General features: G+C 45.5%; 1 protein-coding gene across 4 annotated transcripts in view; it reads right to left on the minus strand.

The window, feature by feature from the left end:
- Positions 1–222: 222 nt before the first annotated feature.
- Positions 223–25695, minus strand: part of zeb2a (zinc finger E-box binding homeobox 2a) — a 56498-nt gene continuing 31025 nt past the window's right edge. For 3 of the 4 annotated variants that reach the window (XM_041950106.1, XM_041950107.1, XM_041950105.1), the window contains 8 exons: positions 18152–18433; positions 16456–16524; positions 15061–15255; positions 14504–14718; positions 11558–11666; positions 8446–10370; positions 7316–7496; positions 223–3069 (listed from right to left, as the gene is read on the minus strand). In XM_041950106.1, coding sequence (XP_041806040.1) covers positions 2456–3069; positions 7316–7496; positions 8446–10370; positions 11558–11666; positions 14504–14718; positions 15061–15255; positions 16456–16524; positions 18152–18433 — 3590 coding nt within the window. In that variant the 3' untranslated portion in view covers positions 223–2455. The remainder of the gene's footprint in view (positions 3070–7315; positions 7497–8445; positions 10371–11557; positions 11667–14503; positions 14719–15060; positions 15256–16455; positions 16525–18151; positions 18434–25695) is intronic. The other variant, XM_041950108.1, reaches the window with a different exon arrangement.

Here is a 25695-nt window from a genome sequence, read left to right on the forward strand (position 1 = left end):
TTTCTACACATGTGTTTAATATCCCAACTATCACTGAAAATACAAGACAGCATCACGAGGATGGCTGCAGCCTCCTGTCACCTCTGAAATGCATAAAAATATTACTGACAAGAAAAATCAAATGAAGAGTGAAGAGAAACGTGAGGAGGCTAAATCATCACTGACTGTGTGTGTGTGTGTGTGTGTGTGTGTGTGTGTGTGTGTGTGAATGAAGCAAACAGATTACAAGAAGAATAACACAGTTTTATTAAAATTTAATTTGGCTACATTTATTCGAGCATGGTCATCTCCAAGAGAAATGAAAAATTCAATACTAATACTTCAGACATTTTAGGAATTCTTTCATCATCAGTCCTTCATCACCTTTTCAATGGGATGAATAAAGTGGATTTTTTTACTCTCAAAAATACAGTGTTTTCACAATAATCATTGTATCAAAAGTTCCCCAAATTTAGAATTTCCAGTAGTTTCAAAGAAAATAAAACAAAAACAGAACAGCTGAATTTTTCCAAATACCATAGACGCTCTCTATTCATAGTTTTGCTCCAATAGTCAATGACAGAATCATTTTTACTAAAATATATCTATTTGTGAGGAACTCTAATACTGTACACTACAGTATGAAATAAATAAAATTAGGAAATATAAAATGAGTCACATAAATAAAATGGTAAATTCTCAAATAAAAACAAACAAAAAAAAAAAGAAATTTGTGTTTCAAATTCAACAGAAACCAAAAAGTAATACTGACAAAAAATACTGTCATGGAACAAAAAAATACAGAAAATTGCACGAACGTATGTAAACTAACAAACTGCCGTCTACCTATGCTAATACTGACGAATCAAAAACAAGATGAAATATTCATTTTTCATAGTGAAGCAGAGCAGAGAGGACACAGGTGATGTACACTGTACAGGGATGGCACTTTGCAGAACAGGTGAAAAGGTTTGCATATAAGGCTTTCTCTGGAGAAAAAATCAACACACAAAAAAAGGCTCTGTCCTTTTTTAGTTTTGTCTTTTTAAAACGGAGCCCTTTCATATTACGCTCCCTCCTCTCCTTTTTAAGACTCACATCGACATTTTATTTTGAAAATCACACAGGTTTAAATGTTCCTTCACATAAAGAAAAAAAGGAGGCCCAAAGTCGTGTGGTTAGTTGGCAAAAATAACAAAACAGGATCAAAATAAAAAATGTCACAGTAAAAGGAGACAGAAAATACAACAGTAACACTGACAGGAAGTGACGAGTGTTCGAGGCTTTTTTCCCTCTTTTTTCTTTTTTCTTTTTTTTGTAGTGATTTGGGGAGTCGAGTGCAATTTCCTGATGTGGGGTTTCAAACACAACAAGACACAGGAAGTTAAGAACATTATAGCACCACACAGCTTTTAGGCCTTTATAATACTGTACATTAAAAACAGCTTCACTTCATCTCGTCATAATGATAATCATTATTACTTCTTTTCTTCTGTATTTTTTGCATAATGTGGATTTTTAAACAATCCCACCCAGCTTCATGACGTGGATGTTGGCCATCATTGAGTTGCATCTGCAGTTTGGGACTGTACCAAAATGATTTGGGGTGTGGGGAGGAGCCGCATCACATTGAAAACAGGCCTCCCTCCCAGCGTTACCAACGTAAACACAACCTCACGTCACGTTTGGTTCCGCTTCACTGAGCAGAACCAGTCGGAACGTGATGGTGAACTTTGTACGAGACATTTCATGACCTTTGAACGATCAGTGCAATTAATCTGCATCACTTTCCAACTTACTTTGATGACGCGGTGATCAGTCGCGCAGCTAGCTGGTTACTTGACTGACTGATAGCATTCATTTAAATGTTAGCATTAGCTCTGTAATTTACACTAGCAAGAAGGCCGTCTAGCATGTTAGCTAACCAGGTTCAAATGAGAGTGTTTGTTGAGGGAAACATTGATACTGAGCAACATTTCGTGAGCGTTTTAAAGCACCAGCGGTTGGTTTACATGCAGAAACTCACAGAAGCAAGTTAGAGAAAGAAAATTGGACAAGAAACTGTTTAAAAATTTGAAGGCCATGAAAGTCCAAATAAACCTACGAAGATGTCAGTAACATGTCAAAGAACACGAATAAAGGTCTGTAGTCTCTGTTACGATGCTAATTTAACTCCGAGAGGGAGGAACTGTAGAAAATCACAAGTCATCGTAAAAAAACGTGGTGATCCGTGTAGCTACGAGCTGACGGCGTCTGCCTCGGACAGATGACGTCCTGATGCAGGTAAGAGGACTGCTGCACCTTCATGATGAACACGTGTACCTGACATCTGAAATCCCTTCAGATGAAATCAAACCTAGAATATCTTTACACCCCAGATCATTTGAGTACAGTCCCTTAAAAATAAAAAGCTCCTCTTTCTGCGTCGAGCCAACGGAACAAATGTTCGAAAGCTTTTTTAAGTTTGTCTTTTGGATCAGTCGTCCTGGTCCGACTTGCCGTCTGTCTTCCCTTCTCGTGAACTCTCGTCCATCAGCTGCTTCGTGTCTTTGCCCTTGTCGTCCCTCGTTGAGTCCATCTGGCTCCTGCTGTCGCCTTCCTTTTCCTCCTCCTCCTCTTCCTCCTCTCCTTCCCTGAAACTTGCCTCCCGTCTGTCTGTCACCTCCTCGTACATCTTTGTGTCCACTTCCCTCTCCTCTCCTGTTCTTCGCTCGCCGCCGTCCCTCAGGATCGTTCCGCCTCCGCCGTCCTCCTGCTGGTCCTCGGGGTCCGAGTACCCGAGCGGTCCCAGCCCCTGCAGGTAGGCCCTCCTCATCAGCAGCTCGGTGGGCTCCACGCCCCCGACCGCCACGCCTCCTCCGCCCTTGTCCCTGGCCTCCCTCTCGGCCGCCTCGCGCTCCTCCGCCTCCCTCTTGCAGTAGGAGTACCGGTGGTTCATGTGCTGCGAGTACGAGCCCGAGTGAGAGAAGCGCTTCCCGCACTTGTCGCACTGGTACGGTTTCTCTCCGGAGTGCAGGCGCGAGTGTTCGATGAGATGGTGTTTGTGTTTGAAGGCTTTCTTACAGATCTGACACTGGTGAGGACGCTTCCCTGCAGAGACACGACACACAGGAGCAGAAGAAGAGTCACAACGCGACCATGTGACACCACAGCAGCAGCAGCAGAAGAAGAAACAGGCAGCAGACACAAGACACCGTCTCCTGTTTGACATCCTGAGATTCATTCATTCATATATTCTGTTTAGATGTTATATCGACCAAACCTTCGATCCATTTTTATTTTCAATATTTGATCAATGGAGCTTAAATTTCTGATTTTCCCTGAAATTCTCTTGGAATGAAAATTGTCTTGAGAGATTTTCTTGTAATTCTGGCATCATGTAGTTTCATCTCATGACTGAATGGTTCTGGTCAGATCTTGGAAATAATAACTATAAATAGTTACGAGATCTCAGTTGTCGTAACAACAAAATCTGTGAGTCACAATTACGAAATCTGTCACAAATGATTAAATGATACGAATTTCACAAGAAGAAGTCGTGAAGAATTCTCGTAAAAGTTCAGACAAATTCATACAACAGCTTTTATAACTTCTTGCAGTGTAACAAAAGTTTGTGCTTTGAAGTTTTGGCGGGAAAAACTGTTGACATGAAATGTAAATATTATAATTCAGCATGAAACATAATGAAGAGGAGACAAATCAAGAGAAGACGATCAAACTTCATGTTAGAGCGAGACATCCAACGCTACAAAAGATGACAGTCAGAAAGAGCAAGAAGAACTGATTTCATGTGTCAATCTGAGTCTGAATCAGAACAAAATAAACTGACTCATTTCATTCAGGATTTTAATTCTAATAAATAAATACTGAGTCACAGCCGTCGTGTCTGTTTCATTTTCTCATTTCTACGATTTGTTGATATTCATGAGTCATCCTGCTGATGCGTGAAGTTTACTCTAATTCCAAATGATTTAAACTTCCTGTGAGCTCCAAAACAAGACCCCTGGTAACGTTCTGTGTCTGTTTGTTGCTACGGCAACGCCGAGGTCAGACCGAATGCCGCGAGGCAACGTGAACTTGTAACGGTTGATGACATCACAGCACCAGATTTCAACCTGAGGAGGACCCTTCACAGCCGTAACAACACACACGCACACACACACACACACACACACACACACACACACACGCACACACATGCACACACACACACACACACACACACACGCACACACACACACACACACACGCAAACTGGATTTACTACAACTCCATACGAGCAGAAATTTCTTCCATCTGACTGTGAACAGGATGCTTCAGTCTGCTGCCAACGACAGGCTGAACATCATCCAAACACACATCCCACGCACACATGCACCAAAAACACGGCTTCACCCCCCCAATGCCAACACACGCACACACACACACTGAAAAAACAGCTCCTCACACACACACAGATCGTAGCCACAAATAGACATGGAACGCCTGTAACATCCACCATAGCTGGCATAGTTCACTGTAACACACACACACACACACACACACACACACACACACGGTGTGGCAAAAATAACCGAGACAGTGGATTCCTGCTCGGAGTGACTGGGGGGGCACATGATGCAACCGAGTGAAAGAGATGAAGGTGGACCCGCTCACAGCTCTTTAAACTGTTACTCAGGTGACTTCCTGTGTTTGTGGTTTCTACCAGCCTTCATTAAAAAAACACTCGTTTTAATTTTCAGGTTTGGTCAAATTGTGTCTGGATGCATCAAAAGTTCCAATTAAAGAAAGTTCAGAGAAAAATGTACAAATGCTGCTACAGTTTTTTGTCCCGCTGTCTCTGTGCGGAGATGGACCATCGTCCACGAGTAGAGACACCTGGAACGCTTCTGAAACTGAGACAGAACCCGTCCTGGCAGACGGGACGTGGAGTTCAGAGGTAAAAGCTATCGAAGCAGAGTCAAAGTAAACTGACGGCTGCTCTTCAACCACTGGGACTACATCCATAGCTGCTGAAAGACGCTCTGAGCCGTCAGCCCCAGCAGTCACAATCACTGTGAGTAACATCGGCTTTGGCACTGAGCGATAAAGTTTGGGTTTTGATTTCTGCCTGAATATTTTTTGCTAGCTTATATATCTGGACTTTATTAGCCAGAAAACACAATGGGACCACAGAATGAAGCCTTAACCTAGTCCAAGTTCAAGAAAAACTGATAACAGTTCCGCCTAGGCATTATTCAAAAATATTGAGATGAATATCTATATTTTTATTCAGGCAGTCTATATTTAGCCTCTCTATCTTCATAGTTATTCTGTGTCTTTATCTCGAGGCACTTTGTCACAGGTATGAATTCGAACCCTGTGGATTATCCCGGTTTGCAGTGAAATCCTCGACTCGGCTGTAAATTAACCTCTGAATCGTGTCCATGTTTGCAGAATTTCATTGGCTGTTGGAAACGCCTGTCGTCTGCACAATCTGTAGCTATTGGTTCGGTCTTAACAAGAAAGAAGAGAATGGGGCACTTGATTTCGGCCCCTGCTCTCTTTGCATATTGTCGACTGTGGACGTGAAATGGAAGATCCCGATTGGTCAGGTCAGGTGTCAGGTGCAGTGCAGCAGCCGTTTTGGACCCAGCAAACAACCAACAGAGAGAACCTGAAGGATTAGCACGTCTACAATGAAATGATGAAACAGCTTCCTGTGGACTATTTCAGTGCTTTGGACTAAATATCGGACTGGATTGTCTGGACCTTTGCCAACATAAGCAGACCATTTATCAAGCGGAGACTCAACTTTAGAGTCAGTTGTTTTCTTGTTGTTGGTGTTGACTGTCCCGACTGTAGTTCACATTAAATCACAGGAATGTTAGCTTTCTAACAATGTGAGGCCCAACTTAAGGTCGTGTTTGCTTAAAGAGACGAGCGGACAAATCTCTACACTGCTCAACCTGAAGATGATTCCTGCACATGTTGGCGACTATACGGAGGAGCTGAAGGTACACCATGTCACAGCCCTTTAAAGACGGGTATTCTTTTGGATCATTGGTTTGTGGTTGGACCTGACTTTAATGAAAAAAGAAAATCAATTTAAAGAAGAAGGGTTAATGCCCAGAGTTTCTATTCCAATGCATCAGCACGGAGAAGACGGCTCAGAACAAGAAGAAAACAAGAAGAATGTTTGGACACATTGTGGTCTATCAGTGTCTCTGTGTGGACACCTGCAAGTCCAGGATTCTATACACTCGTATTGTTCTGTAAATCATAGGCTGTTGTCCTTCAAATGTTTGCTGTTTATGATGTAAAACACTGATTCCAAAGTTGGGACTCAGTGTAAATGTAACAAAATAGAAACAGAATTCAGTCATTTCCAATCAAACTGTTTCCTGACATCAGTTTCCTGAAGTGTTCCTGAGTCCAGGTATTAATCTCTTCATCCAATCACGTGCTGACAAAGTGTTGACCCTCGCTCCATCCTCGCTGTGAACCACTGAGCCTTTCAATCATGATGCTCTCACCTGTTACCAATCAGCCTGTTTACCTGTGGAATGACCCAAACAGGTGTTTTTGGAGCGTTCCACATCTTTCCCAGTCTTTAGCTGCTCCTGTCTCAACGTGTTTGAAACGTGTTGCTGCATCAGATCCAGAATCAGCAGATATTTACAGAAATCACTGAAGCTGATGAGCTCAGACAGTAAATATCTTGACTTTGTGCTGTTTTCAGGTCAGTTTCTGTCAGAGAGGGTCAGGTGATCACGTTCTTTTTTGGAACCGGGGTTGGCCCTACACTCATGTCTGAATATTAAAGGGTTGAGCGATAGTTCAACTGGAAGATGTTTACTGGTGTCTTCTCATCACAAGCTGTTTGTTTCCAGTGCAGAAATGGAAGAAATGGACCATCTCTCCGCTCTAATGAATATTTCCCTTTGATCAGCCAGAGTACACACACATGCACAAACAGCAACACATGCAAACATGCACACCTCCTCCTCCTCCTCCCTCCATCTCTTCTACACAAACACATCACAGTGTGAATGAGACGCCAGAGAAAATGTTGCTTATATTTGGGGTGCTGAGTGTGTATGTAATCCTCTCCATATTAAATGATCCCTACCCCCTGCTGAAAAGAAAGGAACATGTTAAAGGCCATGGTTTACAGAGAACAAAACAGAAAACATAACGGTAGAGAGGAAGAGGAAACAAGCTGGTGAGCTATGTGACTAAACAAAAATAAAAAGGATAGAATGAAAGCAAAATTTGTAGACATAAGATATGAAGGGAGAGGGCACAAAAGCATCGGGGGTGGGGTAAAAAAGAAGTGTCCAAATGTTATATATACCTGTGTGCTCATATTTGTGTCTTAGGAGGGAACTGGTCTTCTGGAATGTTTTGTCGCACAAGTCACACGCGTACATACCACTTTCAGTCTTCTTAATCTTCTTCCTGGAGAGCAGCGAATCGCTGTCTGTCAGGTCGTCCAGGCCTGACAGATAGTCTGCCGTCCCATCCAGCAGCTCCCCCTGAGACACAAAGACAGATCGCTTCAGTACGCCTGATAATCCCACACCTGTCGACTTCACGCTCAGAGACACCTTCTGGTCCAACCCCCCACCGCCTCCATGATCCCAAGTCTGGACAGAGCTTAAAGGCCCAACCTGGGTAAGTCCCCTTCATCCAGGAGACAGTTAAAAAAAGGGGGGACATATGGGACGGGAAGGTTTTGAATGGTATTGGGATTGTGTTAGTAGGTAAAAATTGGAATCAGACTTGAGAGAAGGACGGGACTTGACAGAACTACATCAGTGGTTGTTGAAGCTGCTTTTATTTTCTGAAGATAAAGGCCTGTTAGCAGCTGTTCTGTAGCTGGTGGTCGAGTCACACTATCTTCCCCAGCAGATGGAGTTGCCCAGCTGTTCTTCTCCCGAGCACTTGACTCACTTCTTGACTCTGTTGACTTAAAGGTTTTAGTTGAAAGTTGAATACGTTGCATCTCCTCCACCATCCTTTGCTCATTTAATGTCACCTCTGTACTGTTGGCTGTCTAATGTTGGCAGGAAACACTAGAAACAGTTGACAACAATGAAGAACTTTAACATCAATAATTCCATGACAACTGGGAAACTGAAACGACTGAACGATGCAATCAGAATCGATGCACCTCGTGGTTTCCTGCCAAGCAACTTCTTTTTGTGTGAGTGACTGTCCTTTCTCAGAAATATAGGACAAAGTAGCATAATGTTGATATACTGCCTGAAACACACAACTTTATTGATTCTGTATCAAGTCCTCATGCCTGCTGCAACATCTGGTTGGCAACCACTGAGCTAAACTGAACCAGACTTTTACAACTGAGGTCGATAAGGAAATCCATATAAGTCAATTGTGGACAGCCCTGACAAATGACCTATTCTGTCATTTGGGAGGACAAAAACAACCATGGACATTGTCTAGATTGTTATCTGGTTTTACCTGGAAACCTGGTTTCCGTTGGTACTTTCTCCTCTGTTGCATTTCAGCAAATGTGGCCGCCCCGGTAGCGTACGTGTAGGCCATGTGGGGCAGGAAGCTCATGGGGTCGAGACCTGGGTAAGGTCTGAGGCCCGGGATGGTGGCCTGAGCAGGAGACATGAAGGTGGGTGGAGGAAATGCTCCATGAGGTGGCAGGGAGGTGTAGACGGGACTGCCAGCAAAGGGGTTAATCCCAAAGATAGGACTTGTGCTTTTCTCCTGCTGATGGACGGAGTTCCCTCCACCATCAGAGCCCAGGACCTCCTTCTTGATGTTGACCAGATCTAAGGGCCCAGACACCTGTTCTCGTCCTTGAGTGTCTCCGTTGCGCTCAGTGATGAAACCATTGGGCCTGGATCGCTTTTCCCCCACAGAGATGAGCTTCTGTGCCATGTGTTTGGGCAGCGACAGATCCAGTGGTATATCCCCATGTGCATCCTCAGAAGCTAGGCTGTTTGGAGTGTAAGAGCTACTCTGAGAGTTTTTGGAGGAAGTAGAGGAAAGGTTGAGGGGTGAAGGAGTGTTGCTCCTCAAGTGGTCCAAGGGGTCTAGAGGTTTGTCCCCTGTTGTCTGCCTGCTGGCTGTAAACTGGTTGGCCTTGGTGAATCTGTGGGAGGCATCATCATTAGTGAAGCCTCCATGCAAATCTGCAGCAGGAAGAGACATTGGTGAGTGGCTCAAGCTGTGGTTGATATCCAGTCCACTGCGGTCAGGAGGGGGCGATTTTTTCCTCAGACAGCCTCCGTGGTGGTTCTGGCTTTTCCACTGGGCAAACCACTCCTTGACGAACTCCTGAGGAAGGCCTACAGCAATGGAAATCTTGAGCAGTTCCTCTGAGTTGGGCTCAGTGTTCATGGCAAAGTAGGCCTTGAGCACTGACACGTGGTCCTTGAAGGGGTTGAGGGGGCTGGTGGCTTGCTCATTTCTGGACAGCTCAGAGGCCACTGCCCCCCTGCGACTGGCAGGACAGCCCTCAGCCGGCTGCAGGACTGCTTTGATCTCCTCGTTCATTTTACACAGGTAGCGCTCGTGTTGATGCAGTGGGATGGGCCCTGGGAATGTCTCCTTGCAGTACTGGCAGGAGAATGACAGGAACTGATTCTGGTCATCATGGGATTTTTCCTCACTGCTGAGATCAATTGAGTGGTTTGGCTTCTCCTTCTTGATGTCCACTTGCCTCTTGGAGTCGTCAATCAGGCTTTTGGCCTCGTTGACCTTCTCTAGCGTATAATCGATGATGCTCTTTGTGGGGCTGCCATGACCCACCACCTGGAAGCCAGCCTGGGCTAGCTTCTGCTCCTCCATCTGGGCCCCCAGCTCCTTCATGTAGGCCCTGAGCTTGGAGATCTCCTCTGGGTTCCCGTCCATCTTCTGCCTGCATACCGTGTTGTCCACAATCTGAAGCACCTTCTGCACTTCACTCAGGTTGTTCCCGAAAGGTCCTGCATAGCCCAGCAGGGGGTGGTCGAGCCCCATGCCTCCCAGATGTTGATGGGGGCTCTGGGAGGAGCTGTGGAGGGCCAGTGGGCTTCCGCCACGGCCATTCAAGTAGACCCCTGGTGCCCCAAACCCGTGCTGAGAGGCCATCAGCAGCCGGTACTCGTTGAAGTCCATCGGCTCAGCTTTAATGTCAAGATGAACCTGCTGGTCTTGAGGGCCGAGCGGTCGCCCGTTTTCCAGCTTGTGGCGGAGCTGGGCAAGGGCGGGGCTTCCAGGTGATGAGGTTGTGGAGTTGGGGGAGGAGCCAGGCTTGCCGCTGCTTCCATTGCGTACTCGTCCATTGACGGCAATAAGGCCGATGCATTTCTTGCTGCTAATGTGGGAGCTGTAGGAGCCTGAGTGGGAGAAGCGCTTCTTACAGTTGGAGCACTCGTACGGCTTCTCACCTGCAACACAACATGAGGTAAGTTAAATAACTGCTGTTTTATTGAGTTGGCAAATATTATTTGAATCTGTACGTAACAACGATTTTGTGTGGCCTGTGATAATTTGAGCTATTTTTTTTTAGCATTTGGGCACTGTTTGCCAATAAAAAGTCAGGCAATATTCTGATGGATTATTCCCACAAGTCTTTACCAAAGTAATCGATTTCATTAAGATTCATACAGGGTACTAAAAGGCCCCTTGTTGTTGTCCTATTTCAAATTATCATACGACCACATTTGGCCACCTGTGAATGGAGAATATATTTAACCATGCTAGCTCAGTGCTAGCTGAGTGGCTCTACGGATGGTCAGGTCTGTCAGTCAGTCCACCACCACATCTCAACTGCTATTGGATGATTGTGATACACAATGTTCAGATGTTCATGTTCATGTTCATCATCAGGTCAGCCTTACAATGCGATCAATACTTTGGTTTATTTAATACCTGCAGAACTAATGACGTTCCCATCAGCCTCAGCCTTGGTAATGTCACTGTGAGCATGTTAACATGTTGATTTTACAATGTTGATGCTAGCATTTAGCTCAAAGCACTGCTGTGCCTTTGTGCAGCCTCACATAGCTGCTAGCGTGTCTGCAGAGTGTTCGCCTTGTTTTATTGTTGTAATTGTGGTTTTTGCACTGATTTTGAAGCTCACTGTCACTGAAGTTTACTGTCGAGATGCAGCAAAACATCGTCATTCCTCACTGGAGACTAAAGAAATAATGTAACAAAATCATATATGAACATACGTTTTTCATTATAATTAACTTTTGGTCTCTTACTTAAGTCGACTCGGCAGGTTTGAACCTCAGCCGGTCAAATCGGGTGAGGATCAATATCACATCAACTGTGTCACAGTGAATTCTAGAAAAATGACTCGACAGAAAAGTGTAGATGTGAGTCATTGTGCTAAGGGTTAGCGTCAGCTGCTGTAAAGGAAAATGCATCAGTTATTGTTTGTTAATTCAAAGAAAAGTTTTCAGTTGTGTTATTTGTGTTCAGCTTTGATCTTTGAATCACTCACACATGAAACAGGTTGACTGACTATTCAGAAGATGTCATGAGTCATTCTGCCGCGAGTCGAACAGGAAGATTATTAATTAGAAGATGTGCAGTCAGACCGCGTGTCGGAGGAAGGACGACTCACCGCTGTGAATACGAAGATGCTCCTTCAGGTGATGTTTGTATTTGAAGGCTTTTCCACATTCGCTGCATTTGAACTTGCGGTTTCCAGCTCCTTCGTTCAGCAGTGGCGGCTGCAGACAGAAAAACAACCAGTTATCATGTGATGGAGGATGAGTAGGAGTAGAGAGGGAAGCAGATTACAAGACTGTGGAACAGAAGCTAACGGGGAAATTTAATAGTATTTAGTAAAGCAGATCTGATGGTGACAGAAAAACTCTTAAACTCTTTTCATCTGCATCACTTTCTGAGAAACACTGAGGGCTGTCTTTGTTCAGTTTGTGGTGTAGGTGCATTCCCACCATCTGAAATGCAAATACAGAGATAAACAAACACAAACACAGTCTCCCCCCAGACTGCAGCCGCTGCACAGAGCTGAGTCTTCATCCAAACCATTTAACATGCAGATAAACTCTGAAGAATCCTTTCTGTTTATTTAACAGGAGAAAAAGTTTTTTTTGTGTTTGTTTGACTTTCATTTATTTCCACGAGTTAAAATCAAACTAATGACACGAAAAACGAGAAGGGAAATGAATGTGCAGGAAGAAGAGCGAGGTCGATTCATCTCCTCAAACACTCAGAGATCCATCAGAAACGTCTCAGAGAAATGAGACGTGAAATGATGAGAGCTGGAAACTGACTCTGGGGGATGTGATTCTAATAGAGCTGGACACACCTGTCCTCAGGTTCCAGTCAGTTCACCTTCTATAACTGACAGCTACACATCAAGACTTCTTAAAGGTCCCCCAGTGGCTCTGAATGTGGTTCATGTAGAAGACGGTGCATCTGTGAAACATGGCTGTTTGGACCTGTTTGACCTGTGGGGGACTAATATTTGTACATACTTTTCATTATTTATCATTATCTATTATTTGTAGCCTAAATGGAATCATAAATAAAGGATGTTTCAAATGTTTGCGATCTGGATTAAAGAAGAATAAAAGTCGTTTCTGTGATTAAACTTTTTTTTTGCTGAAATGTGAGACACAGTAACTCTCCTCAGTCTCTCTTTAATAGTTTAACTCACACATAAACAAGCACTTAAAGTCGTTTGGGGATTATGATTCTTTAAACCAGCAGGAAAAAGACCATCTGCTGCTGGTCTGCAGTGAGGGGGGGTCAGGTATGAAGACTGGGAGTTTGGTGATCTGATGAGGTCTGAGGCTGACAGGCTTAACTCAGGAAATCTCATTATGATCACAGTGTAATTGAAAAATTGAATGATTGGCTGCTTAGTTACTGACTCTAATCTGAGTTTTGGATCATGAACGGCAGCAAACAGGAAACATGTAACACCAGCTTATTGTTAGCTCGGTGTTTGACACCCGGGGGCGAAAAGGACACACTGAGGAAGCTTTATATAAAGAAAAGGAAGAGGTCTGTGTGCGTCTCTATTTCTGATCAAATCTGTTCCAGTTTCAGTTCCAACAGCTGATGTAAAAGCTGAGCCGGCTGGAGGACGGCAAGATGCTGCTAATGAGCTGAGCAGGACCAGGTTCTACTACAGAAGAACAGATGAGGTTTCAGTTCCTGACATGCTCATGCCCAGACTGGGTGGACTGGGTGAGACAGATTTGTTGTCTTTGGAAACTTTAGGAGTTGTTGCTCATTGGTCAGGACTGTATGTGAGGCATTAAATGACATTTAGAGTCTGCAGCCATGCTAGCTGCTCCGTGAAGCTGTAATTCTTATTGTAAAGAAAACTAAACTCCTGCTGCACCTTAAAAATCAGACGGCAGAGGAGAGCGAAATATTATCTACTGTGATAACATAATGATTGTGGCTCCAACCAACCATTATTTTTATTATCAATTAATTTGATTGATCAACGAAATGTTTTGCTTCTAAAATGCGAATTAAAGTGAAAATGACCCGTTCTTCTAATATCGTTTTATCTGACCGATGCTTCTAAACGTAGACATACTCTGTTTATTGCGGCATGCTACATGACAAAAGAAAGCAGGAATAGTTGTACCTGAAGTATTTGAGGCATTTTTGCTATCAAAATAGTTCCTGATCAACTTTCTGTCAGTCAACTAATCAATTAATAGCCACCAAACCACCTTGCTGGATCTGCCTTTGGTCTGACACTGGTTTGAATCCTTCAGGATTTGCAGAAACAGGACTTTGTGTTGATTGTTACACACATAATTGATCAACAATGACTCGTGGTGTTCCCCAGGGCTCCATCCTCGAGCCTCCATTGTTTGATCTCTACGTGGCCATAGATGAAGAAAAACAGCAACATATTTTATTGAAGACTTAAATAACAGTATCATCAAGTGACCATCATCTCGTACAATCAATTTTATTCCATTTTAGCTCATTTTAAATGCTGACCAATCAGTCAAGCAGCGAAAGAATTGTCTGTTTACAAAAATGACAAATTGCTAACGTCATTTTTTAGCGAAATATTCTACAAGTTGACGAGCTCTGAATTTTAAAATGTAAATGTATTCATTAATTATCTATGTTTGCGTACTGAACATCTCGGGGGTTTGGACTGCTGGTTGGACATATCATCTGACATTTATACACCAAATAAAGAATGAATTGGGAAAATAACTGTCAACTGTCATGTGTCATGAGAACAGCTCTTGGTGAGAGCAATATTTTTATCTGCTATTTTACTGTATTCTTCTTAAATCCTACATATATTAACTTTACAAATATTGCCAAAGTTTCCAAAGATACCAACTGTCCTGGGCTGAACTTTGCAGAAACGTGGCTAAAATTGTGCACTTGACATGAAGAGTGCAAATTAAATGAAAAGGAAATTTAGTCGGAAAACCAGCCAGTTATTGACAGTTAAAGTAATAAATGATGACACCTGACTGCTTCCCCTCCTTCTGTCACCACCACAGAAGAACCACAGAAGAAAAGGCAGAGGGTTCATCCAGGTGTGTTTTACCTGGTCTCTGGTGGGCTTGTGTGTGGTCATGTGACGCTCCAGCTGCGAGCGGTGGCTGAAGGTGTCGGCACACAGCGGGCAGGCGAAGCTCTCCTCGTTCTTTTCGTGGCGATATTTGATGTGTTCCTTCAGAGACGTCAGACGCTTGTATCCGCGGTCGCAGTACGGACAGGTGAGCAGCTGGGCGAAGTCGTCAGGTGTGCCGGACAGCAGGTCTGCAGCCAGAGAGACCAGGTCAGAGGTCAGGTCATGGAGGGGAAAGGACAAAAGGGTCAATAAGGATAACAAGTCTTGATTTTTCAACTGACTCACAAGACGTCCCATTTTTTATCCGTTTTTACTTGTGAAAAAATTCTCAATTTGGGTTTTCAGTCTTGCTCCCTAATGAGACCCCGTCAGACCACATCGATTCTGAATGAGGTCTCACGCTGGTTTTTCTTTGGCGTCAGTTTCTTTGACTTTGCTGCCTGAATGACCTTCGTGTGTTGAATCTTTTGTTATTATGCTGAGTTGAGTATTGGGCGGGTTTCGGGATGCGACTCAGCTCCTCCTCTTACCGTGCTCGCTGTCGTCTTGTCCGACGGCCTCGGGCGTGCCCAGTCGCGTCACCTCCTCCGGGGCTTCTGGGTAAATGATGGCGGTGTCACTGCGCTGCAGGTACTCTGCGATGGCTGCCGGGTGACCGTCGCTGTCCTCCAGTTTACGTTTCAGGAAGTACTCGTCCAGTTCAGAGACGCCTTCCAGTCGCTTCACTGATGACAGGAAACAGGTTCAGACTCTTAAACCCAAGGAGACCCAACAACCACTGCTACTGGACATTTTCAGCCCAGCCAGTGTGGACGGAGATTATTATTTTATTGTGATGATTAAATCCCTGAATTCATTTCAATTGTGTTTACCTGTGGAATGTTCCAGACAGGTGTTTTCTCGTTTGTTGCTAAGCATATATTCACAAAAATCAATGACACTGATTTGGTCAAACAGTAGTATTGATATATCTTTATCTATAGATATAGATATATAGATGTAGATATATAGATATATAGATATAGATATATAGATATATAGATGTAGATATATAGATATAGATATATAGATGTAGATATATAGATATAGATATATAGATATATAGATGTAGATATATAGATATAGATATATAGATGTAGATATATAGATATATAGATGTAGATATATAGATATAGATATATAGATGTAGATATATAGATATAGATATATAGATATAGATATATAGATATATAGATGTAGATATATAGATATATAGATATAGATATATAGATGTAGATATATAGATATACAGATATAGGTATATAGATATATAGATATCTATATATAGATATATAGATATAGATATATAGATATAGATATATAGATATATAGATGTAGATATATAGATATATAGATGTAGATATGTAGATATAGATATATAGATGTAGATATATAGATGTAGATATATAGATATATAGATGTAGATATGTAGATATAGATATATAGATGTAGATATGTAGATATAGATATATAGATGTAGATATATAGATATAGATATATAGATATAGATATATATAGATATATAGAAGTAGATATATAGATATACAGATATAGGTATATAGATATATAGATATAGACATATAGATATAGATATATAGATATAGAGGTGCATTGTTGTCAGTTGAGGTCATGTCAGAAAAGGATTATCACATTCTGTTCATAGTTTTAAAAAGTGACAGATGAAACAGTGAAATTTGTGTCTGAATGATCGTTTCTTGGGTTTTATTTTGAGCATTTCTTTAAAGAAAACTTGTGAGAAACTTGAGTTGTGAGGGAATAAACCAAACTGATGAAATAAGGTCGACAGTGATGAGAACCAGCAGCTGGTGATGCTGAGGGGCGGGGTCACGGCTGTCGTGTACGCGATTGATCGATATTGATCTCACCTGTACTGTTTCCCACGGCGTGCAGAGTCGCCTCCGGGCCGAGACGCTCGCGCTCGTCCTTCCTGTCACCTGTGGGACAGAAGGACAGACAGCAGAGACATTTCCTCATGGTGTCCTCGGCTGTTTTTACAGAGCTCAGAGCTCCGAGGAGGAGCGCTGGACTTCGGTCTGAAGGTGTTTTCCACATAATGACTGAACCCACAACTGAGCCCTATTGTGTTTGTTCCTCCTGGGCCTCCCCATGTGACTCCCCAACAGGAGTCACAAGTATCATAAGCTTCATTCAGCCCTTCAAAGGAGGGGCACACCTCCTCCTCCTCCTCCTCCTCGTCCCACACAACAACAGCCAGAGAGAGGGAGAGGGAGGGAGGAGCACTGCCCCCCCCATCCCATAAGCCTCTGGGACAGACAGGAGAATAAACACGTGTAATTGTGCTGTGAAGGAACAAACTGACTCACAGCTCATTCGCTTCATTTCATGGATTTAGAAGATGAATTTAAACGTCTTCAGATTTTTAATTATAACGTCGTTTCTCGACAGCTACGACCTTTGGCAGCTAAGCTAGGCTAGTTAGCTTTTAGCAGGAGCAGTCAGTGTTATTCCTCCACTGTGATGACATTTAGACCAGACTCAAACACATTCCTGTCGAGGGTCGGTCCACTGGTTCTCCACAGGAAGTTCAGGTTCGGTTCTGCTAAGAACCGACCGGCAGTGGACAGCGGCATGAAAAGGAACTACTCGAGTACAGTTCAAGTACGGTGGGAGTATCTAAAAATGAGTAAGTCTACTCAGTGAGTTTATTCAGGAGGGGGCCGATGATCACGGTCACACCGTCACACTCCGCAGCCGATGGCGAGTCCTCGCTGACGATGTCGATGACCACGAGGACGGAGGTCGTTAGCGGAAACAAACGGACGCCGTCGTCCGTCAGTTACAGCATCTGTCTCTGTCTCCCTGTCTCTGTCTCACTGTCTCTGTCTCTCTGCTGGTCTTTTTAAACATGTAAACGGCTCCAGATTTCATTTAGCTCCGTTAATGAGTCCCGCTCCGCCTAACAAGCATGTTTGAATCCTCATTAAAAGAATTAGTCTTTGTGGCTGTCCCTCCATCACCTGCTGCTCCGTCAGTCCTCTGAGGACCATGTGGACTCAACCCCGGACAAAGACGCTACACAGCATGTTGAAGCGTTAAATTTCCTTCACGACCTCCGGTTCAGAACGCTGAACACTGAGCGCAGAGAAACTGGTTTTACATTTTTCCTCAGGTTTAATTGATGCTTCCGTTTATTTTATTTTATTTTTTTAACTTTTTGGTCATTGAAAAAACAATGATGTCACCTGAAAGACTCACACAATCAAAACCATCGAGGCTGAAAGCTCAGGAAAGCCAGTAAGTGGTCCTTTAGGTGGACATTATTCAGCAAAGGATGCAGGAAATCCTTAAAAACCCTTAAAAACCCTTAAAAATCCTTAAAAACCCTTAAAACAGCCAATCAGACATTTTTACACAAGAAATTCCCCAAATTCTGTGTTTCAGTTTTTCTGTAATTCGCATCAAAGCAAGCGGAAAATAAAAAATAAAATATAAAGATGTTACTTCCTGAAGTTTTCAGTGTTTTCTGACAGTTTACTGAAACTGATTCATTGATCACAGGAGCAGCAGTGCGAGCATCGTGTGCGACACGTGAAGACTCACCGGCGCCGTTCAGGTGTCCGTCGGCGTCGTCTCTGAGTCTCCAGCAGCGGTGGTGGTTCTGGAGTCCCTCCTGGCCCTCGGGGGCCTCTGAGGACAGCAGGGCGTGGGCGACCCGGGGCGACGCCTCCAGAGTGGGCACGCCGGCCGGGCCGCCGAGCTCTTCATCCTCGCCTCCTCCTCCTCCGCCGCCGCCGTTAGCGAGGCCGTTGTCCTCAGAGACCAGCGTCCTGTCGTCCTCGTCTGTCTCTGAACCCGTCTCCACCACATTCTCATAGTTCAACACTGCAACACAAACACAACACCAGCAGACACGTTAGGTTTCAATGACAGCAGACAAGGACCAGGAGGAGGAGGAGGAGGAGGAAGAGGAGGAGGAAGAGGAGGAGGAGGAGAGCACATTCCTGGACTGGGAGGCTTTTTCTGACGGACTCTCAGGGGATTGTGACTGAACATAAACCTCATTCAGATGGGGGACACAGTCTTTACTGATGTAGAAGTACTAATACCACACTACAGAAATACTCTGTTACAGCAGCCGCTTAGCCGAGCTTAGCATAAAGAGCAGGGAAACAGCTAGCCTAGCTCTGTCAAAGCTAACAAAATCCACCTCCAGCAGCTCCAAAGCTCACTGATCAACACGTGGAAAAACTGAAAACAGTGCATCAGTAAAAGTACTCAGAGTAAAAGTACTCAGAGTAAAAGTACTCAGCAACATGTAGAAAAGTGCGTAATCACAGATGACGCTGAAGTCATCTGAAACACATCAGGAGCCTCTCAGCATCGACCGAGGGCTGATCAATAATAATCAATCAATAACCGCCAGCTGAGACTCCAGGCCAGACTCCAGGTTCCTGCTGGATCAGTAACTGTCCTGACGGACCGGATGTTCTGTCCAGCCTCGGGGACCCCCGGTTCAGCCCGTCACACAGCTGATCTTCAGCGTTTTTAAACCTTCCAATCGTCCCGCTGGCTGCTGTGAGCCAGAAACAGGACGGCTTCCTGTCATGTAACGCTGACACATGATACAACAGACTGGCTCAGTGATAAACCTGCTCCACACTGTGATGGAGCTGTGGGGGGGGGGGTGACATCATGGGAACCAGCTCGCGGGGCCTGAGGTCGGCCAGGAAAGAGAACAGTTTTCAGCTTGGTTTTCACTCCGCTGTGGCCTAATAAGCGATGTTTCCACAAGCTCTCATGCGTCTTATCTGAGGAGGCGGCTGCCGGCTCAGGAGCGAGTGAGGGGGGGGGGCCGAAGTGAAGCTTTTCCTCCTCCGGGGATTTTATCTGCTGCCAGTTTCCAAACTGTAAACGCTTACATCCGAGCGGCGCGCAGGTTCCCAGGGAGGGGAAAATAAAATAGAGCTTCTTCTCCTTCCCCTGCGGGTGCACGGAGATTAGCCCGCATATCTGTTATAATATGATCTTTGTCTGCGGCACCCGCCTCCCGGACAACTGCACAACAGGTGCAAATTAAAAAGGGGATCTGCGGCGGGCCGGGCCGAAATCTGCTGACCTGGGCTGAATACCAAGAGCAGGGGCGGGGGTGGAGGGCGTGGGACAAAACCGGCTTTAATAAGAGGTGTGACCGGCAGGATTTGGGGGGAGTTCAGACCGGGTAATGCCCCCTGTGATCAAAAAAAAGAAAAGAGGACGAAAAGAAAGAGCTGAAAAGTGAGACGTGAACGCTCGCTGTGTGGTCTAAGGTATGTGTCGGGATATAATGTGATCTCCCTCGACGACTTAACCCCCCATCGAACGGCCCGACCCCCCCGACACCCACCGCTATTGTGCTTTTTAACTTTTGGCTAAAAACATTTGTGACCCGCGGCGGCCGGAGGAGAAGAAACCTGCACCCCCCCCACTGCAGTTTGTTCACTGCAGCGTTCACACGCTTCAATAAAATACAAGACGGAGAGCTCGCAGACCTGCAGACGACGACGCGAACAAACAACGAGGCGCGGCGAGAGAACGGACGCTTCGCTGAGACACGGTCAAAAACAGGAAGCAGAAACCTGGACGTGTGATTGGCTCAGAGCTGCAAGACTTCGTTCATAAAACAGGAAATCAGGAGTCAGTGAATGTTCTGAGGCTGAGGTCTGATCGATGTTCAGTTCACAGCTCATCAATAATCAGAGCGACGAATCAGACGTGAAGAATCCTTTACTTCTGATTTTCAGCACGTTAATTCCAAACATTAAAATACAGAAACTGGAAACACTCCAGTGAAGTACAAGTACATATAATTTGTACACATTCCTCGTACTGTTTGTGTACTTTTATGCAGATTTTACAGCATCTGTTCATTTTCAGGCAAAAGTCAAACTTTCAGAGGAAAAATTCCACCTTAAAACTCCAGCCCGCCGGTGATGAGAGTTTAAGGCAGCAGGTTGTTGGAGTGTGTGTGTGTGTGTGTGTGTGTGTGTGTGTGTGTGTGTGTCTCTGCGCTGTGATTGGTCGGTCAGTGTGTTGGTGGGCAGCAGACACACAGAGACGCACTGACCTCCCAAACAAAAGCCATTCACGGCGCTGTTTGCCTGCCGGGTCACATGACTCTGGCAGAGTGGCAGATGTCACCGGGGGCAACGCAGCCGGCTCATCTGAAAACACTGTCCACCATTTTGTTCCTCTGCACACACACACACACACACACACACACACACACACACACACACAGCGGTTCTGTCTGTTTCAGTCTAAAAACTTTGAGGGAAACTTTTCCTCGTGGTCGTGGCGCTCGGTGCGCCTCGCGGCGCGGTGGCCTCGCGGTGCGGTGGCCTCGCGGCGCGGTCGCCCCGCGGTGCGGTCGCCTCGCGGTGCGGTCGCCTCGCCGCTCCTCCGCCGCGTCCTGCTAATCCCACAGAGCTCTATTGTGAGCAGCGTCACCTCCGCAGCCGTCCACCCTTTGTGTCCATTCAGGGAGTCGAGGACAAAGCGGCGACAACACATCGCAGGGCATTACCCCCAAAGCCTCCCCCCACCCCCCCAACCAGGGCGATTTACAAAGACACATTAATCTTCTCCCCCCTCCTCCTCCCCCTCTTCCTCCAGTGTCGTCACCCTCTCCTCCTCAGCTCTGGCGTTTTCTCTCCGAGCGCAGGAACACAGCGGCGTTTTAACGCAAACAAATGTCTCCAGCTGTTTCTGAGGGGGGAGGAAGGGGCCAGGACGGGGGAGGGGGGGGGGGGGCAGGTGGTCGTGAGAAGGTGCGTTTCGTGGATCAGGCTGAACACTGGCTCACATGTGATGGTCGCGACACGAATGTGAACACGAGGACGAATATGATGGCGAACACGACGCAAAGATGGCGCCGAAGGCGAAGACGAAGACGAGATGGACACAAAAAATCAAAGAAAGAAATGACAACATGAACACAAACAACCTGAAAATAATCTACAAACATGAACGACACAAACAATCACAACTCAAAGACTGAAGAAGAACGCCGCCTGATGAGGAAGAAGAACGCCGCCTGATGAAGAAGAAGAACGCCGCCTGCTGCTGACCCCTCACACAAACGTTTCACCTTCAGCTGCTTTAAAAGCTTTTTTTAACTTCACGTCTAAACTGTCCGTCGAGCTTCAGACAGGAACAGGCTGACCAGCCCCCCCATCGCTCTTTAAAGCTTCAAAAATATGCAAAATAATGATGATTAACGTTTGTCTGTAAACTGTTTCCATGTCGACCAAAAGAGGTTTTTAATCTGTTTTAACTTGAATCATCAAGATCGAGAAGATTAAAGAATAAAAACAGAAACTCGACTCCGTCAAAGGTCTGTGCTGAGCCATTCGGGGGTCTCGCCCACCCCCACTCTGAGGACCACTCTCTTAAATAACCACTTCTGATTATTGATTCCTAATTGATTATTTTATTGGTGTAGAAAGAAGCTGAACATATTTGATCACTAACTGACGTTCAGACCGTCGTATGAAACATCCAATGGGCGTCAAACCTTAATGCGAGGTTCAAACGACAGCAGCCAATCACTGCCGTCCGTTCAATCACACGCCAATGATCCAGAAGGAGGAGGGCGGGGCTTCAGAGCCGATTTTCAGCCGTCTGGATGAGGACAAACTGAACCTGGCAGACGTCTCGTCCCTTTAAAGCAGCACGTTAGTTTTATTCCTCTGAGGATCCAGCCGGCGTCCAGACTCCTCTTCCTCAGGTGGATCAAACAGTATTTCCACAGATCGTCACGGCGCCGGTCCTCGTCCAGGTGCTGCGTCCACATCCTGCCGCTCGCTGAAAGGTAATGAGAGATGAAACCAGCTCGCTCTCTCTTTTCCTCTCTCTCTCTCTCCCTGTGTCTCTCTCGCCTCAGAGCACATCACCTGGGCGAACAACTGGAGGGGGAGGGGAGGGGGAGTAGGTAAGACACTGTGGAAAATGAGGTCGCTGCCTAGCGGCTACGAGCTGGAAGTGATTCATCGCTGGCAGAAAACACAGAGGCAGCTCACACACATGGACAAAAGTATGTGGACAGCTGAACCATCTATATGGGGGAGGCCCAGAGGTGTCCACATATTTTGGCCATCATGTGTTTTTATGCTGCTCTATGATTCCCTAAAACTAAAAAAAAAAAACATGTCATGTCCAAAAGTAAGTGGACACTTGAATGTCACTCCCATATGTAATTTTTATAGACAGTGTCCTCATATTTTTGTCCATATAGTGAATCTATTCCACAGCCCACAGTCCAGTTCATCAGAGGGGTTGATGGGGTTCTGGTCTCAGACCAGTCAACCTGACTGTGTTGAACCAGGAAGGAAACAACGCTGAGGTTTCCAGGCCCCCACAGGACAAACAGAAGCAGACCAGGTGGTGTCCACTTACTTTTGGACGTGTTGTGTCCAACTGAATCTTCTTATTAAAACGTTTGTATGAAAACAACCCGAGTTTCTGCTGCTCTCTGCACAGAAAGGCATCGACAGAGAAATAAAGTCCCGTTTATCTGCAGGGCCCCCCCCGACCCCGACCCTCCACCATCTGTGCCCGGCCTCCGCACATGTTACCGCTGTCAACAAATGTTCAGGGGCCCCCCACCCACAAATGGCCAATGAGAGTCACAGAGGCTCCTCACACTGATTCATATGAAAGCAACATGAATCATCGTGTTTTTATTATTATTGATTATCAATTATCGTCCTGATTTACAGTCAAACACATTAAAGCAACACTTCATTATCAATCACACTTATTAATCAACCAATGAGCAGCGAATGAACACTGACAAACACTTTAAACACACTGAATATAGAAATAAAGACGTACTGTGAGGATGAGAGCTCTGAGGTGCAGCCTGCTGCCTCTTCAACAGGAGCTTCTCCTGCACCTTCCTGGACCTCCTTCCTCCAGGGAGGCTGGTTCTGAGCCCCCGAGTTCCCAGCTGTGCTGCTCAAATCCAAATCTCTTCCAGGAGGCTTTCAGGGTATCCTCGTTGCACTTTCTGGGACCACCTTGCACTCGCTTGCTATTTTTCAGCTTACCAAAGAAGACTCGTCTTGGCAGTCTCTTGCCGGACATTCAGGTCACATCAGTCCATCAGGGTCGGGATGCTGAGGACTGTCAGGGATTCTGTCCTGCCACTTGATCCTCAGCAGTTTCCTGGGACAGCTCAGGTGGAGATGGTTCAGTTTACTGGATGTCACTGGTAGACAGCAGACAGGCTGGTCCTTTCCCACACAGACTCATGTAAAGGTCCAAAGGCTGTAGTGGCCTCAACAATCCTGATGTGAACTTCCTGGTTTCCTTCAGTGAAAGGAGCATTTGGTGTTATAGGCGTAGGACTGGATGTCCTCAGCTTCTGCTCACAGCAGGTGTGAAAGAGTCTCTGTCTGCCATCCAGGTACGCTTTGCTCGCTGCTTGGATTTCTGCATCTTGATGTGTACGTAAGGGAACGCCAACTGATTTGAGGGACGTAGAACGCAGCCTGTCCTGAGGGAGTGTCCTGACGCACAAAGCTTAGACACTCAGGTGATGTCCAAGAGCCTCAACAAAGGCCAGTTCCTGTATCCAGACTGACGATGGTCAGTCCAACATTTTGGAGCGGCGTGTCTCTCTGCCACGTTGATCCGGACGTGTCCATCAAATACACACATTCTAGGCATGAGCAGTGAGAGGAATCTGGTCTTCTTCATCGTATTTGTTGTTATGGACGATAACAATCAGCTGCAGCTGGCTGCAGGCGATGTTGAGGGTACCTCTGTCCTCACTATGTGAGCAGTGTGATCCTGAACAGGGGTACTCAGTCACTTAGAGTCCTGCTGGACTTCACTGCTGCCTCGGTACAGTGAGGGATCGACCGATATCCTGATCCATGGTTTGATGCTACAGTCTCAGCATGTAACCTCCTGCTGCTTGTGGCTCATCCATCGCCACACGACCAGGGGCCGTGACCTCACTGTCTCGACCAGCCCCATCTGTGCGCAGTGCCAAGACATCGTCGAGACCACTGGAGGTGGTCCTGGGTGCAGTGAATGGTCCGGAGACCCTTAGGTCTGAGTTCTCTGGGTTAGTGAACACTCATGAGGTTCGACGTTGGCAAGTGCAAAACGTCACATCCTCCATGTGTAAGAGCTGACGATGACAGCGGAGGAGGACCACAGAGACCGGCTCTCTGTCTCCCACCACGCTTCATGCAGCAGAAGATTCAGAAATATTTTTAAAAATCATAAATGGGAAGAATATGTGTGAAGCAGAATATTTTGTCAGTTTTCATTCGTTCACTCAGCACATGAACATTTAGATGAAACAGTTTCAGAAACATTTAATGAAGGTTTGATTTATAAGTCTACTCTGGTAGTTTGAAAATGTGAACACAGTTCATTCATTCATGACGACACCCAGAGAGCAAAGCTTCAGAAATAAAGGGGGTCTCTACGAACTGGTCTCCTCGCAGAGAAACAGGACGGCGAGTCGTGAAGTCAGGATCGAGGTTTTTGAGGATTATTATTAAAACAACGACAGAAACTTTTCTGTGGCTTCACAAAGCAGCAGATAAACTTCCTGTTTCCGTCGGGGGGACAATATTTGTTTGGAGGATCGGGTCTCGTCCTTCCTGTCTGCTGACCATCAGCTGTAGACCAGCAGAGATCAGATCCTTCTCTCTGAAGGTGTTCATCGGACACATGGAGGTGTTCAAACATGGAGACACCTGAAGTGTCTTCTTCCTGTCAACAAATCAGAGGACCAAAACGATCGGAGCCTCTTTGCTTTCGCTAAACTCACAGCGAACAGTCTCAGTCCTGATTGGCTCTCTGAGCCTGGTGTGAAGACCATGTGACCATGTGTCAGATTATAAAGACAGACAGTGAGGAGACAGGAAAGAAACAAGGATGAAAGGAAGGAGATGCAGGTAGGAGGAGAAAGAAGGAATCAACTAAGGAACCAGGGAGGTTAGGTTGTGACATAAAAGAGGAGGAAGAGAAGGAAAGAGGGAGACGAAGAAGAATGTGAAGGAAACAAGCCACAGCAACCAGGAGGAGGTGACAAGTCATCATGTGACCACCTGCTGGAGGTCGAGGTCAAAGGTCACCTGCCCTCA

Source organism: Chelmon rostratus, chromosome 13 (genome assembly GCF_017976325.1).
Source record: "Chelmon rostratus isolate fCheRos1 chromosome 13, fCheRos1.pri, whole genome shotgun sequence".
Taxonomy (NCBI): domain Eukaryota; kingdom Metazoa; phylum Chordata; class Actinopteri; order Chaetodontiformes; family Chaetodontidae; genus Chelmon; species Chelmon rostratus.